Here is a 17,513-nt window from a genome sequence, read left to right on the forward strand (position 1 = left end):
ACAAGAATTATTTAGGATACTGCCATCTTTATGGGGACATTTTGTCCCCATGACATGGGGTATACCTGAACCACACACACACACACACACACACACACACACACACACATATACAGTACAGTCCAAAAGTTTGGAACCACTAAGATTTTTAATGTTTTTAAAAGAAGTTTCGTCTGCTCACCAAGGCTACATTTATTTAATTAAAAATACAGCAAAAAACAGTAATATTGTGAAATATTATTACAATTTAAAATAACCGTTTTCTATTTGAATATATTTCACAAAGTAATTTATTCTTGTGATGGCAAAACTGAATTTTCAGCATCGTTACTCCAGTCTTCAGTGTCACATGATCCTTCAGAAATCATTCTAATATGCTGATCTGCTGCTCAAGAAACATTTAATGTGTACAATTGTACAAACTATTTGTGTACAATATTTGTTTTCAGGATTATTTGATGAATAGAAAGTTCAAAAGAACAGTGTTTATCTGAAATCTAATCTTTTGTAACATTATAAATGTCTTTACTGCCACTTTTGATTGATTTAATGCATCCTTGCTGAATAAAAGTATTCATTTCTTTCATTTCTTTTCAAAAAATAAAAATAAAAATTCTTACTGACCCCAAACTTTTGAACGGTAGTGTATAATGCTACAGAAGCTTTGTATTTCAGATAAATGCTGTTCTTTTGAACTTTCTATTCATCAAGGAATCCTGAAAAAAAAAGTACACAACTGATTTCAACATTGAAAATAATCATAAATGTTTATTGAGCAGCAAATCAGCATATTAGAATGATTTCTGAAGGATCATGTGACACTGAAGACTGGAGTAACGATGCTGAAAATTCAGTTTTGCCATCACAAGAATAAATTACTTTGTGAAATATATTCAAATAGAAAACGGTTATTTTAAATTGTAATAATATTTCACAATATTACTGTTTTTTGCTGTATTTTTAATTAAATAAATGTAGCCTTGGTGAGCAGACGAAACTTCTTTTAAAAACATTAAAAATCTTAGTGGTTCCAAACTTTTGGACTGTATTGTATATGTTGGGTTTTCATGTTTTATTGGGATATTCCATAGACATTATGATTTTTTAAATATCCCCACAAGACAAGGTTTTCAGATATCCATCTCTGTGTGGACATTTTGTCCCCATAACGTAGGGTATACCTGAACAATATATTGTAAGATGATTTGGTAAGAAAGAGATTGCTAATAACATAAATGTATTAGCAAACTCTTTCTTACCAAGTCATCTTACAATATATTGTACAAGATCAAATTACTGGCAAACACCCGGACAGGCATTCACACACTTATTAAGCTCCAAATGAGAAGCTTCTTACACTGTCGATACAATACATCCTTGAACAAAGATCAGTTAATACCTACCCAAGACACTACTGTACATGCATCTTAAATTAGACTCCCTAATGCTTCTTTAATTACTGTCCTACAAAAGATGAAACACAGTAACCGCCAACAATGGAACTGAGCAAAATGGCTTCAGAGACTTTGGATTTAATTTGGATTGATCAGTTTTCATGCTCAGTTTCCTCTGAATCTCTGCACAATTCATCCAAACCCTTCTGATTTATAAAATGACAAATGGGATATCACAGATGTGCTCAAACACAAGCTACAAGACTACAAATCCCCATCAAGTGCACCATTTGGGGCAGATTTAATGACTACAGGGTATGAGTAGTGAATACAGTTAACACTGTATGTTAACATATACACATTTTGTGTGTGTGTAAAACGTGACGTCTACTGTAGAGTGGATGAATTTTGAGGCCTTGTTCTCACAGGTATTGGTTCCACCACTGAAGAGCATGTATTAAAGGGTTAGTTCACCCAAAAATTAAAATTCTGTCATTAATTACTCACTCTTGTGCCATTCCACATCCGTAAGACCTTCATCTTCAGAACACAAATTAAGATATTTTTGATGAAGTCTGAGAGGCTTCTGTCCCTCCAGATCCAACGCAACTACCACTCCAAGGTCCAGAAAGGTAGGAAACGAAATCATTACAGTACTCCATGTGACTCCAGTGGCTTAAATTCAATTTTATGAATCGATGTGAATGCTTTGTTTTTGTTTGTTTGTGCAAAAAATAAAAAATTTAAAGTGGTATCTTTACCATTCGCGTCACTTCATAAAACTGAGGTTGAACCACTGGAGTCAAATGGAGTACTTTAATAATGTCCTTTCTATCTTTCTGGACCTTGTAAGTGATAGTTTGGTTGGATCTCTATAGAGGGACAGAAACCTCTCAGACTTCATCAAAAACATCTTAATTTGTGTTCTGAAGATGAACGAAGGTCTTACAGATGTGGAACGACATGAGGGTGAGTAATAAATGACAGAAGTTTTGGGTGAACTAACCCTTTAAGAAGTTGCGTGGAAGAAACTCTTCATGTGGAGATAAGAGGAGGCCAACCAAGCACAGTCATGAAAGCCATCTTGAGGATTACTGTCTGATGAAGAATTAAATGCAAACAAACAAAAGAGACAGCCAGCAATGGACTATGACACAAGAATTCGCCCATATGCAGCACGAGAAGACAGCTTTTCTTCATCCTCAGATACAGAAACGGCCAGCTGCCATAAAGACACAGCTTTCCTGGTAATGCCTGAATAATGCACAGCTCGAAACCGCAAACGGGGTTGGTGTACGCACCGAGCCTTGGGCTACAGATCATATGCTGTGATTAGCTGGGGAGCACAGCAACGCATGAGCTGGGAAGCTGGAACCGAGTCTAGTAGCTATTCATGCATGCATCCCCTCCCAGTCATCCAGAGAAGCAGGTGCCGCTGGCTCGCACAGCAGGATTAGATGAGGTTTAATTAGTGATAAGACTGGGCCAAGGTCAAGGCCCCCTCCCAAATCACTAGGCTGATATGTCGGTGCTTGAAGAATGAGAGGAGTGATTGCTGGAGGAATAAACCAAGATGGCTCTATTCAAACAGCACAGTAAGGTTTAAAGGGGAGGGGGTTTTGACAGCTGCAGGTGGGAGACGAAGAAGCGAACGTCTCCACTTGAAACAATCCCTTATGCCAGAGGAAGCAATTTTCTGAGCGCATTTGCAGATTTTTCACGGTTCGAAATTAATTAATCCAAGGCGCTCTCTCACTTTCTTTTATCAGCCTCTTCAAATCAAGTCGTGATGGCTGAAATAGAAGCAGACCTTTTATTTGTGAGGACGAGGTGATATGGGGGAACAGTGGAATTTCAGCTGCTGATGTGGTGGGCGGTGATATTTATGAATAAAGCGGAAATGGACCTTTTTTTTTATAGACAAACGAATGCAAGTGTGTCACAGCCTCAGCAAGAAGTGCGCGAGTCTTCAACTGCCCTGCCATGCTTATTGTCTTTCTCTCGCCTCTCCTCTCTCTCGAGCATCTAAATGCACAGAACACACTCGCCCACTGTGTGTCAGCCCTGCAGATAATACAGAGTGACATACAGAAGAATGAATGTGCAAGTGTTTGTGCGCTTGTGAAAGCGCTCATAAGACCAATGCTGTTATTCTGCACTGGACTATATATTTTGATTTATATTGATACATCAGAGCTATTATTATACTCTCTAAGGCACCTGCATTATTTAATACATTTGAATGTCAAAGCTATAACGCCATTGAACAAATCTATTGCTTCCCTTAGGCACAACAAATGAGGGATTAATCTTAATATTAAAGTGTTTCTGAATCATCTTTGGAAAGTGAGTGGGCTTGTGGGATCATGCCAGTGCCATTAAATGCCATGAAGAGAGTTGTGCTATGACACAAAGTAATATAACATATAATATAAAATGGCAGAAAACACAACAAGCTTTCATACACTCTAAAAAAATGCTGGGTAAAAACAACCCAAGTTAGGTTGAAAATGGACGAACCCAGCGGTTGGGTTAAATGTTTGCCTAACCTGCTAGGTAGTTTTATTTAACCCATTACTATATGGCTGGCTTAAAATGAACCCAAAATATGTTGGAAATTAAAAATCAGATACATAATTACTAGAGGCAACAATAATAATAAAAAAGGTGAACATTTATAGATAATCAATTTAATAAATGTGTATTGTTTGTAATTATTATTTATTAATCTTATTAATACGTTCATTTATTCAACAAATTAACAAATGTTAATTTCCAACATATTTTGGGTTCATTTTAAGCAAGCAATATAGCAATTTTTAAACAATAGTTGAGTTAAATAAAACTACCCAGCAGGTTGGGCAAACATTTAACCCAAATGCTGGGTCAAAACAACCCATTTTAAACCCAGCTTTTTCAGAGTGCATAGTGCAGTCTTGGATTATACTGAGGAAACAAATCCAGATTTTAGGGCCCTTCGAGAGGAGTGCTGTAAAAGATATTTATATCCCTTCATAAATTTTTATATATCTGATAAACTGGATGCTGAACAGCTGGGAAAAGATAACAAATTGATTTTCTGGATGATTACAGTTTAAAACTAATTTGTCCTTTGGGGACCAAACCAATTCCAAACAAACGTCTATGATACACAAGCCAAACATTGATGAGAAACAGACAAACAAACCAACTATAGTTCACTAGGCTATCACATGCATCAGTAAGACAAATAGCGATGCATGTGCATTAGGTTTTCCTGTCATTTTATAGGCAGATCATAAGCAGTGTAGCGCAACCAATGCACATCCAAATGTGAAATAAAAACCATCAACAGAAACACACACAAAACAAAACAATTATGAGAAACCAATCCATTATGAAAGTGTTGTTTGTTAGTTTGTTAAAAGGTAAAACTCATTTAATTTTACAATGCATCTGTCTGGCCTATACACAGACCAACATGCAAAAACCACCATGACATAGGTCAGTGCTATTCCACATATGACCCATGAAAAGCACATTACCTCTAGTAGCATTTAGTCGTTTACCAGCACTTTTTTTTGCAGCTGTGGCAATTTGCTTACTTCCCTCATCCAGGCAGCCAATCAAAGCACTGTTGTGCCTCCAATCAGGGCAGGCAAGATTTATCACTCCCGTCCGATTTTAATTACAACTTTGCACAGCTATCCATCATAAATTCACAGGTATGCCTCTCTGTTTTACATACCAGCACATTATTAATAGTCCTATTTTTTTCCTACCTGTAATTATGCAAAGGCTGTTATTTAGTTACATCAGAAGACTTTATTGATTTAGGAAGATAAATCACATCTAAGTTTATGAGCAGCGTTGCTGTAAACAAAGGCTAGAAGAGGATTATGTTTATTCATGATCCTGACATTTTGTATGACTAATATACACAGGAAATGTCATATTAAAACATTCTGCATGCGATGCTAAAGCAAACATCGGCAACAGCCACAGGACTGTCTTAGTAAAGCTTTACACTGTGTCCTAACCAGATGCGATGCAGTAAAATTTTTGCGACGAGCAATTTGTCTGTCCACACCAGACGTGACATGACTACAGGATCAATCAAAAATCACAGCAAATCAGAAGAGCATGTGGGAGGGCTCTCTCTGCAAGTGCACTGCATTCTCAAAGATCCATACATTTTAAACCACTTTACCATCATTAAAACCCATACTGAGAGACTGATACAATCTTTGTCATGGAATATACTTGAGTTCACAGTTTTAATATTAATTTATTTTCAAGATCTGAGGTAAATTATCCATTGATGCTTTCAGTATGGCTATAAAGGTCACACAAAAACCGCAGGAACTAGGAACGATTTTAGTTCTATGAACTCCTTTTGGGGGAACTAAATTAGCTCCTACTTCAGAGTAGAGTCTAAACCAGCTCTATAGGAACTATCAGTGACGTAAGTGTACATTGATTGGTCAAATGCATGTCAAACACCGGCACCCGCCATTTTTAAAAAGCCGTGTAAACATATTTACTTCACAAAAATCGAAAACAGCGAAAACTGCATTTACCTGTTTGTCTGCAGGCTTGTGTTCTTTTCTCTTCCTCGATACTAAAAGTTGGCTAGAGTAGGAAGATTTAGTCTCTTAGCCCCACTTTTTGCTCTTTCAGTCGCATAGATTATGCATTTACATTCCATCTCCATTATCACGAAACCCATGACGCACAACAAACACATCTCTGATCACGGCATTCTCCATCCACTGTTTTTTAGCGTTTGTAAATGCCACGCTTAAAGATGCCGCTGTCGGCCACTTAACAGTTCCTATTCCCAGTGCGAAAGCAACCAGAGACATGGCCCGGGGGAGAAATTAGTTATTGGGGAACTATAGTAGCTAGTTCCTATAACTGAGTTCCTAGAACTATTCGGTGCGAAAGCCCCTAAAGTATATAACCAGTACCTGAGATAATCATTGTCATAGTTAGCATGTTGTGGTACCAGCAGCAATGTTGCAGAAATAGAAACCGTTTCTAAAATAGAATCCTCTGATAACGGAGTCGAGGTTGGTTAGGACAAAAAAGGATTAACATGGCAAAGGTACCTTTCATCGCATGTCACAGTGTCACGTCACATCTTGTTAGGACATGTGTTAGGATCAAACACAAAAGCTTCGTATTGGCAAAGTTCTCCAAAGACAAAGCTACTTAATTAGCCCAGCAAGTCACATCAACACACAAGTCTATGACACAACTGCAATAGTTCATAATTATCATTTACAACTTGTCAATCAAATAGTGTTTAGATAATAAACTTCAAATCTGAACTTTTGCAGTACAGGCTGGGAAGCATATCTTGCACTTGCCTCTGTCATCCCTCTTCGCATTCATTTTGCTTGTTATGGACCGTAGACCCAATGGGGTAATCAGGCATGAAAAGGAAAAGGGGCATTTATCCATTCCACAATCGACATGCTAATTATGCCGTTTCCTCCCCCATAATGATTTTTATAACAGTTAATAATGATTCATATCAAAGAAATGGGCATTACTTCAAAGAAAACAAATAGATATCATTAACGGAAAAATCATTTGCTGGAAACACTGACCACAAAGACCATGAATTCAGATGCATTACAGTCTGATGTAATTTTTTCATAAATGCTGGAGGTAAGCCTATGAATAACAAGTGGAGTAGACAAGGATAAAACACCTGTGCATGCATATGCATGCCAAGAGAGAGACCTGCAGTCTTGCATGCAATAGGATGCTATGGGTAGGCTCTGCACCCACTCTGCAAAAAAGCAGGAAGGTCCATCGAATCTCTTCCACTCTCTTTGATAAATCTCTGACCTGGCCAGGGTTACATTGCAGAGAACCTGGTGTGTTAGTTGTAGTTGCAGGTTGCTGGATTCTTGACGAATGGCCTGATACCTACTGATGTAACAGGATATTGAGTATCTGCACTTGACCACACAACTTGAACAGTCAGTGTTTTATAAGTAGTGGTGCAAGGGATCACAAAACTCACGGTTCGGATCACGTTGCCGTTTTTTGAGTCATGGATTTAATTATTTTTCGGATCAGCGGGGGGCGTGTAACTTTTTATTTATTACTTAAAGTGTAATTTAAGTACTTCTGTACCACAGCAAAAACTACTAGCCTAACTAATAAAGTTCAAATATTAAAGGCAAGTGAACAGCCGGTAAAAAATAAGAACAAATACATGTACACAAATTACAAGCATAGATAAATACAATATAACAAAGTTACAAATAAAGTAAGGCCTAACAGTAGTATTCAGGTACAGAAATGTAATCATTAAATGTAAAATAACACTGTAGTGTTCACTGTATAAATTACAAATAGATTCATCTTTGTTAAAGCTATGTTTTGTTGCTTGATTAACATTAATGACAGACAGCAGCAGGTATTTATAGGCACTGATCCAGTATAATGATACACATCCAATTTCTTTCTCGACAGTTTACATTCACTTAAGATATAACTGATTGTGTTTACGAGAATGCTTGCCGAGGTGAGTATTTTAACAACATTTTGTGTGCATGTGTCCGTTCGAGAAAAAGGAGATGCAAAAGAGGAATCAATTTTGCGTTCACACGCTTCTCTCTGTGCAACCCGATCACATGAGATTGCATATCAATAGTACATGAGTGTAATCTCATAGAACATTTACGCCGAAATGAGTTTTGCCGTGCATATGATACGCAGTTTATGGCGTGCATATAATACGCTTGGTGGTCTTGGGTAGGATTAGTGGTATGGGGTTCGTGCCTATCGTATGCCATAAAGTACATATCATATGCACGCGAAAAACTGCATATACTTTTGGCATATATATTCTATGAGATTACACATGCATACTATTGGTACACATTCTCACGAGAATAGGTTCCTCTGTGTGGCCGTCCGCACAGATAACAGCGAGCGAGTGAGGAATTGAGCTCTCTTTCGCCTCTTCTTGTGCTGGAATGGTTTAAAATCACTTGAATGTGTAAACTGGCAAGAAAACACATGCAAATGATAAATTTCACTCTATGATGCTTAAAATTAGCAATTAATCTTCAAATCACACGCGTGCCAAACCGCAGATCAACTGCGATCCGTTGCACCCGTAATCATAAGTGTGTAGCCTCCAATAGTTGTTGAAGTATTGAGGATGACCACACAGAGAAAGACACATGAACGAGCATATACATGGCCAAGTGCATGCAGGCACATTCTTAACACGCAAGTTCTGTCTGACAAGGGAACTTTTCATAACACAGGATTTTGAAAAAGCACCCCAACAATGCAGTAATATAGCAGGTGGCGCTCAACTCTCTCAGGATCCAGCCACACATCCATTCCATTGGCAGGAATAACTCTTTCTCCAAGGGCCAGCATGAAGCATGCTGAAAGCATCCAATGCATTAAGGTCACTTAAGGTTTCATGAGACTCAGCTCATAGCGTAGAGTAGCATTGGTTTTGTGTGTGAGAATGAAAAGGACAAAACAAAGAGAGAAGGAAAGGAAAGGAAGTAAGAAAGAAAAGTAGGAAAGGAAAGGAGAGGAAAGGAAGTAAAAAAGAAAAGTACGTTCCTTCCTTCCCGTACGAATGGGAAGGAAGGAATGAAGAAGGACAGGACTGAAGGCAAGAGAAGACGGGAAGAAAGAAAGAAGAAGAGAAGGAAAGGAAGGAACAAAGGAAGAGTGACAAAAGGAAAGAAGAAATGAAAATAAAAATAAAAAATCTTGCTCTGCAAGGGGAAGTAGGGAATTGTGGACCGGAGGCTTGGGTGCGGATGCTGAGCACGACTAAACAACACCTCCAGACATCATTCACTTTATGAGATATTGCAGATTTATGCTTTGAAAAAAAATGCTGCCTGCGATATTACCATAATCAATCAACGTTAGGAGCTAGCTGACAGCCCATCACAGAATTCAGAAGTGCTGGGAGATTTTTAGTCTTTTTGATCATCCACGAAAGGTCAATCCTGTGAACATTGTACCAACAAAGAATTCACAAAGGACAAGGCTGTATACAAAAGGGATTAACCTCAATACATGCTTTCATTGTAAAAAGAGTAACAAAAAAAATGGCAAACAGACAGTGCTGATATCTCACTACACGTGGGATACATGCACAAATAATTCAAACTTAATGAACAGCCGCACAGCAACGAGAGCGACTAGAGGTCAATGTGCTATGGAGAAAGGAGTGATGGAGAAATGACACATTAAAGCGCTCATTCATAATAAGTACCCAAGGAGGGGCTGGGCTACGGAGGAGCGCGCAGGTTGGAGCGCTTGCTCTGGATCGCTTCCTTTTTAATCGCGAGCTGAAATCTGCCTCTAACCTGATTACTACAAGCAGCTTCACACAAAGCCTGCTCCATCTGTGCGCCTGTTTTAACTCCCATCAGCATCCAGGCAAAATTGCAAATGACCCTTCATCCTTTTCATTCAGTCTACACCCGTTTTTCCTCCATGCACCCGACGCGTTCTCTTCAGCAGTACTCACATGCCATTGTCACCTCCATGTTTGGGAGCGCGGATCCACGCTGGTCCAACCCAGTGTAGCAGAGATGAACCCTGACCAGGTGCAGGGACGATCGGATCGCCAGAAGGAAAATAAAGAGTGGTGGCAGATGGTTCCTGGGTTGTTTTTGTGTGTGTATGTTGCTGATGAAAACAGACCAAGCTTTAGCCAAAGGTTGCTTTCGTCTGGCCGTTCATGCAATCAGCACTCTGAAGTCTGAAAGCATCTCCAAGCAGCTCAGTTTATGTCCATTTCAGCGCTTAAGCCTGATTGGCCAGACGCCACGACTGCTTCAGCCAATTGCGTTCCGGCAACACAGATCACGTGGTTTGTATACAAGGGAGGGCGCCTGAAGAGGGCGAGATTGGAAGGGGGAGGGGTGGGGGTTGTGCTAGCTTAAACAGAGTCACTACATCACTACTACTGTGCTTGGATGCACCGAAGTGGCCATTTTAAAGTCAGGTGTCATAGCTGCTTTCGTCAGAGATGATTGGATGGAGAAGACAGCTGTTTATGAACCAAAACACACACACACAATAGCTGTTCTATGTTATCGTGAAGCAGGAGAGGGAGTAATTAGAATGTGGTTGCCATGGAAACAGGCAAACCATTGCCCGTCAGATTTTTTTTTTTTTTTTGCCCCAAGAGCATCGCTGAGAGCAGACCTACCTCCTGCTTCTCATCTCCACACCTCACACACACACACACAGATGGACAGACAATATTTACAGGATGTGACAGGCCTATCACGAAGAGAAAGAGGCAGTGGGGGAGGAGAAAAATAGCATGTGCGTATAAAAATTAGATGGTTGTGTGAGAAGAGGCAGAGAATGGTGAGGTGCAGTCATCCGAAAATGGTGGAGGTCCATCAATGCTGTATAGTGACAGCGAAGCCTCATAATCATTTTACTGCGTGTCTGACTGGATCCACCAAGACAAAAGAACAAAATGGAGGACATAATAAAAGACTTGTGGCTCAAATGCCACCAAAAAGCCACAAAACCATCCAGATTCAAGGGTGTCAGAACCTACAAACATTACTCCTCAATATATATATTTATATTATAGTTTATATTATAGTTCGGGGTCTGTAAGATTTTTTATGTGTTTCAAAGACGTCTCTTATGCTCACCAAGGCTGCATTTATAGGATTAAAAATAAAAATAAAAAAAATAAAAAATTACAATTTAAAATAATTGTTTTCTATTTAAATATATTTTAAAGTGTAATTTATTCCTGTGATGTAAAGCTGAATTTTCAGCATCATTACTCCAGTCTTCAGTGTCACATGATCCTTCAGAAATCATTCTAATATGCTGATTTGCTGCTAAATAAACATTTATTATTATTATTATTATTATTATTAATGCTGAAAACAGTTTTGTACTTTTTTTTCAGGATTCTTTTTTTTTGTATGTGAAATAATGTACAAGGATTATGTACATTTACAAAATGTAATTATACATTATTCCTCACTTAAAATGTATTTTTATAAAAAAATATATATAAATTAATAATAATAATAATAATAATAACAACAACAATTTAATAAAAAAATAAAAGAAAGTTAAAATATCAGAGCAAATGTAAAACTGGCTTCAAGCCGTGCTTTAAGAGCTCAACGAAAGTGCAATGAGCTCAAGGGAGGTAAAAAAAATAAGACTTTGCCTATCTTTGAACCTTACAAAAATGTGTACTTGCCTCCACTGAGAAACATGTAGGAAACATATATTAAACTGGGGCAATGAGGTGTTATAAAGTTTATACTACTTTATTAGAAGTGAGTATTCTATAAGGCTTAAAGAGTTATTTATTTATTTTGGAGGGATAAAAGACCAACATGTAATTAACAACTGTCTCTTAAACTTTTAAGACACTATAATACTTTAATTTCAAAACAATGCCAAAGTTGTGTCTACTTGAGAAGGCGACATCTGAACAATGAAGCTCAGAGTTATTCCTCTAAGTCTGTATTAAGCTCCCACAAAGGTGGGTGGAGAGGTGGGTCTAATCTTCTTCAGTTCGATCAGGATTGTGTCCACACACGACAAGGAAACACAACCCAGGGATGTCGAGACTTAGGTGTTAGACTAATTTTTTTCTCTGAAAAGAAAAAGGATTGACTATACAACTCCCACTGCCATGACTTCATATTTAGTGGGAGAAAATCACATACAGTCATTCTGCTGATGACGTGATGGTCTTATTATTCTATGTGATGGTTATATATTTGGAGGGAATACAGGCAAGCATCACAAACCACTAATGCAAAAGTCATTCTATGAAAAATAACAGCTTGAGAGGACTAAAGTTTTGATCAGTGCATTTCACCACCTCAACCTTCTCGCTGCCATCAAAAGAACTTGAATAAAATAAATCTACCAACAGCAACTTTTCATCCCTCCTGTAAAGTTCAAGACGGAGACTATTTCCATGTCTGTCAGAAAGAAAGAATTGGGAGTTCTGATCACCAGATTAAACAGCAGTTTTATCTCTATATTCAGCAAGTCTATTTATAATGAGGAAGGAATACAGACGAGGGGCAAAAGCGAGCAAGTTTTCTCAGATGTGCTGCTCATGTAAGAAAACAAAGGATGATGAATTTAATCACAGTGTCCAGGGAGATATTTTTAAAATGATTTTTCATGTCCATGAATCTTAATTAAGCTCAAATATACAGCTATACACAAGATGGTCTTTTATTCTATGCTACAACTCGGGGACAAGTTTTCTATGTGATTATCATAATTACACAAACAACAGCCTAGCAAATCTCAACCGCCTCTTTTACCAGAAAAAAAAAAGATTGTCTCCGGCAAGAGCTTGGAACAACCATCATCCCCCTGCAAAAGTCCTGTGTTTCCAAGTAGTGTGAAGTAGTGATAGACTAATTATCTGATAAAGAGCTTGATTGGCCGAAATGGTAAAATATTACTAATAAATTTAAGGGCAGTGTTCAGTAGCATACTAGATTTAGCTATGGGTTTTTTTACTAATTTTACTGATATTGTTATCCACTGCTGAAATTTTGATATCATGACAACACTATAGCATTGGCCAATCACAAACCCATATTGGTTGACCACTAATGTGAGAAGAACAACACAAAACTCAAGTAAGAGAAAAAGAATGAGCAAAAGAACTTGAGGAAGAGGGAGACTGATGTAGAATTAGACACAGGTGCAGGGTCTCAATCAAAAGGGCTGCTCTCACCTTATTGAAGTCTTCAGAAGTGGCTCTCATCTCTTTCCAGGTTTTGTTGAGGAGTTGGATACAGTTGCAGAAGAACTCCTCAAACGAACGGTCGTGGGTGAAAAACATGGGGTGGAAGTCATGGCAGTTCTCGCTGGCTGTGAACAAACACATGGGACAAATTGAGCGTTTTGTTCATTTGTCAAAAATCGCAACCCAATCCACCTGAGGAAAGTTGATTTATCAGGTAAAGCATCAATATCCATATCACATGACAAAGCAATGCCCTATATTTAGGTTGATCTGCACTGGAGTCTCAAGAGAACTTCTGACTCTCCAACTGGGACTTTGAGCACGAACTTTTAAAGAGGCTCACGTGTCCGCTTTCTTAGCCAGCTTCAGCTTCTCACGTGGACTGCTCATGCATTGATACATCAGATATTGCTGGGAACGAATGGTGCTACCTCACGACGCATCTCTCTGAAAGAGCCTCTTGGCAGAGCAGACGATTATTCTCAAGCATGAGAAGCATGCGCTTGGCTCTCAGGACACCTACACATTTGAAGTGAATGTGAACAGTCGGTTAAAAATGGCAATTTTATAGCTGTGTTTTCTTTCATTGCATTCCCTTGCCAGCCAGTCACTTGTCTTGATTTAGAAATTAAAAAAAAAAACCTTTGAGATTCTCAAGAACCTCTTTCAATCCTCACCAAAAAGGACTGACATCATGCTCTACTAGTTTGTGTTACATTAAACTTGTGACTCCACAGACTTCAGAGTTAGGGTCTTGATTTTGTGGTCTTGGTTTTGGGAACTAAAGTTTACACAAATGTGGTCCTTCTCTGGAATTCATTACTTAGTTTCTCGGTCTGGTCTGAGTTTTAAAACTGTTGTTGAGCATCTGTCGGCCAAGTTTTTGCAGTGTGTTCTGCACCGATGGCACTAGTTGGTGAGTGAGATTGAGACTCTTTTTTTGTACATTCACATTCCTAGCTCTTCTGATTTGACAACAGTTGGCTTTTGTCACCACCTTTACAGTTTCAGGTCTGAATCTTCCCAATAGAACAGCTGAATCCCAAGTTCCTCTCAAAAAATGCCTAAAGACTCTTCTATGAACAATGACTTAAAACTGTTAAGGCACTTACTCTTAAAACTTTCTTATAAAGAACCCCTCTTCATTCTTTTTCTGTTGTCTCATGGTATCCCATACTTTTGTTCTTTTCTGAGCAATTCTGAAACTTCTTATCTTCGCTTTTTGTATCCCTTATGTCTTAGTCACTTTGAATAAAAGCATCTGCTAAATGAATGCAAGTAGATCTGGGTCTCATTTTACAGTCAATAAATTCAGCATTTCTCTTTTTCAGTTCATAAGATGCTTTTTGGACTGGCAGGTCTAAAGGGGTCTAATCTTGGTCCGAGTCTCTGGGGTCTGATATTGGCCTGGGTCTTAGAGGTTCTTGGAGTTCTTGACTCTAACTAGCCTCTCACTAGGCTTACAAGCACACAACACATTACGTAACAGCAATGTACAGACAGCATATAGATTGATGTGATGTTGGCTGATTACCATCATAAGAACGATAAGAGAGAGACTTGCTCTTCATCTCACCACTTCATAAGTGATCCTCAAAGATTCCCCCCACGGGATATTACTAAAGCAGGATTATGGAATGAGAGCTCTGTGATGATCTATCGTGTGAGATTAGTGCTTTATAAAAAAAGCCTGAATCAAATCAGAATGGCTGCGTGGGAAATTAAAGTCTGGGTGAGCGCTATAAAAACTGAAGGTGTTCATAAACAGCAGCAGTCAAGGTGAAAATGAAAGTGAGGCTTTCACCCTGAGGCACCACGCACCTATGCGTGTCAGCTACGCCACTTTAATACAAACACTACTCGAGTGGAATGGTGCTTTGAATGAGAGCCACTGTTTGAGATTCTCATTTAGGGGAATTGAAGCTTCAGAGAACCGCCAAAGCCCCTGCAGAGGGCCAGTAATTGCATTGGCTTGGTCAAAATTGAAACTTCACAGCATAATGAATGATGCCTGAAGGCGTAATGGGGCTTTCATTGAGAGTGACGTCATCTGATCGGTCAATCTGAGGCTCAATCCACCGACCGTCCAAGCCAAAGAGCCTGGTCCTTTGGGATGGCTCCAACTGATTCATTGTAATAGTTTCCTTCTCCTTCAAAAGTCAGAGGAGTTCAAGGGTGTGCTGAAGGGGAGGGCAGCACTATCAGCACCCACCTGCTGAGGAATGAAATGTCAGAGTCACTTTGGCTCTCGCCTAAGCCCTGAGCTCACAGGTTTGGACAGTATTAACAGTCTGATGCAACTCTAAAAGTCTAGCTGGCAGTTACGCTAAATGGAGGAATCTCATTAAACCAGGATGTTCTCTCATATTGTAACTAAAGGATCCTGAAAAGATCTTTCTGACCTTTTATCTTCAAAGCGGTGTGATTAACACAATATTTTCCTATTTATATAGAAGTCAAGGGAATTTCTGCAAATATATGCATACACACACATTGTATACAACATTTAATTTAATTCAATGCAGTTTCAAAGTGATTAATCATACTGCAACCGAAAGTTGCCATGATGAAAAAATGGCAGAATTCAGTCACATACTTCCAGGGATCCTGCACCTGCCAAACAAAGGGAATGTCTGTGCAGCTATTATAGACCTCATTGTATCAATTATGTCCACACTCAAAAGCACGATTACATCATATAACATCGTTACATCATATTAGTCAGTTTCTCATGACTGACACATAACTGAGGAGGCGGAGACTTATGTGCATGGTGTGAGTATTAACATGGGCTTTATGCCCTCCAGCTAACAACCACAGCACAGTGCAAAGCTTCAGTGTAAATAGCTTACAATTCAACATGTCAACTGGTTATTTGGGTAAGCAGAAGGGCTGTCAGAAAAGCATTTAAACATGTTGCATGACCTTAATCCGTCAGCACAGTCATATCCGACCTCTTGTACTCCCTTCCATGAGCCTGCCATGAATCAGCATCATACCAGCATTCAATGTAGTTATGATTCCTCTCATGGCTTTTCTCATGGAATCCTTCAATAGGCCTGATAGGCCTGCCAATTGATTTTACAATTGGCTTTACAAAAGTGGTTTTAGGATCAATATATTGTTACTTTTATTTCCTATCATTGAAAATAAATCACATCAATCCATACAGTACATGCAGGATTTTCAAGACTCATCACATGGAAAACTAACTACAGCAAACTCTTCGACTTCAACTTGTGTATTGTTATAGAAAAATGATATAATGGTGTGGCAATCTTTTGATCCCTCAAGTCAAATGATGAGCCACAATATGCAGAAGTGAATCATCTACAGAAGGCCAACAAAAAGGACAAGCCATGTGGTCTGAAGTCTGTATAGGACACTGCCGTAGAGGACACATGCAGCTAGGGTTGTCAAAAGTATTGACTCCGGTACTGAAATTTAAAAAAAATTGACGATAACAGCATTTTTGAGCAGATTCTTAAACACCTCTGATTGGCCGCTGTGTTCACGTACTCAACAGATATGTCTGTGATTGGCTACAATGATCAACGCTTAAAAAACATGTTGTAAATAGACATCTTTGACGCTCTTCATCGAGCGCTTACACAGATACATGCGGGTACATCTGAAAGCAGGCGTATATCAGCGGATCCGTCTATCAGCAGATATATTAGACATATCTGTTGAGCGAATGAATACAATGGCCAATCAGAGGTGTTTAAGAACAGCGCTCAAAATTCTAAGGGGAAAATTCCGGTATAGTCACATTTTTTACATTTCAGTTCAGACTTGGTACTTTTGACAACCCTATATGCGACCACTTCATACAAGTTGCATGAGGTAGACTGAACTCTGAGCAGTTTGATGATTGAACAATAGTTCATCTTTGAGAATCTGGAGGTCATCACTAAGAGCTTCCACAACTTGAGCTAGGAAGCCTTATCCTCTGGAGTATAGGCTCTGCAGAGACTTGTCTGGGTGGTCTTTAAGGCAGACATATGATCTTCCCACGTACTAGGAATCTGCCCAGGAATTCTGCCCATATGTCCATATCCTTGTGCATTTACAAGAAGGTCATAGGATTGTAGGACTGGCAGATGCCTTGGCCACCCTTGCACCTCTCAAAATCTGACATGATCATCTCACGTCTTGATGTTCTGCCACAGATAATTATGGAAGACAAGAAGCATCTTAGGGGAAGAAAACAACGAACAAACTAAAAAAGCGAGTACAAGGCTGAAAGCCCCAAGGATGATATTCAAACCTCACACAGCGATCAATGAGACGTCAAGATGAGATGACAGCTGTGAGAGGTCATCTTCGAGGCAAGAGCTCTGATGAACTGACGAATCTACAGT

The 17,513-nt window shown here is 38.9% G+C and overlaps 1 protein-coding gene across 6 annotated transcripts in view; it reads right to left on the reverse strand.

Annotated features, from left to right (window-relative positions):
- The window catches only part of elmo1 (engulfment and cell motility 1 (ced-12 homolog, C. elegans)), a 100,917-nt gene that overhangs the window by 10,129 nt on the left and 73,275 nt on the right, over nt 1–17,513 (reverse strand). For 5 of the 6 annotated variants that reach the window (XM_048201413.1, XM_048201414.1, XM_048201416.1 and 2 more), the window contains one exon: nt 13,138–13,274. In XM_048201413.1, coding sequence (XP_048057370.1) covers nt 13,138–13,274 — 137 coding nt within the window. Of the gene's footprint in view, nt 1–9,906; nt 10,125–13,137; nt 13,275–17,513 lie in introns of those variants that run through there. The other variant, XM_048201417.1, reaches the window with a different exon arrangement.

Source organism: Megalobrama amblycephala, linkage group LG9 (genome assembly GCF_018812025.1).
Source record: "Megalobrama amblycephala isolate DHTTF-2021 linkage group LG9, ASM1881202v1, whole genome shotgun sequence".
Taxonomy (NCBI): domain Eukaryota; kingdom Metazoa; phylum Chordata; class Actinopteri; order Cypriniformes; family Xenocyprididae; genus Megalobrama; species Megalobrama amblycephala.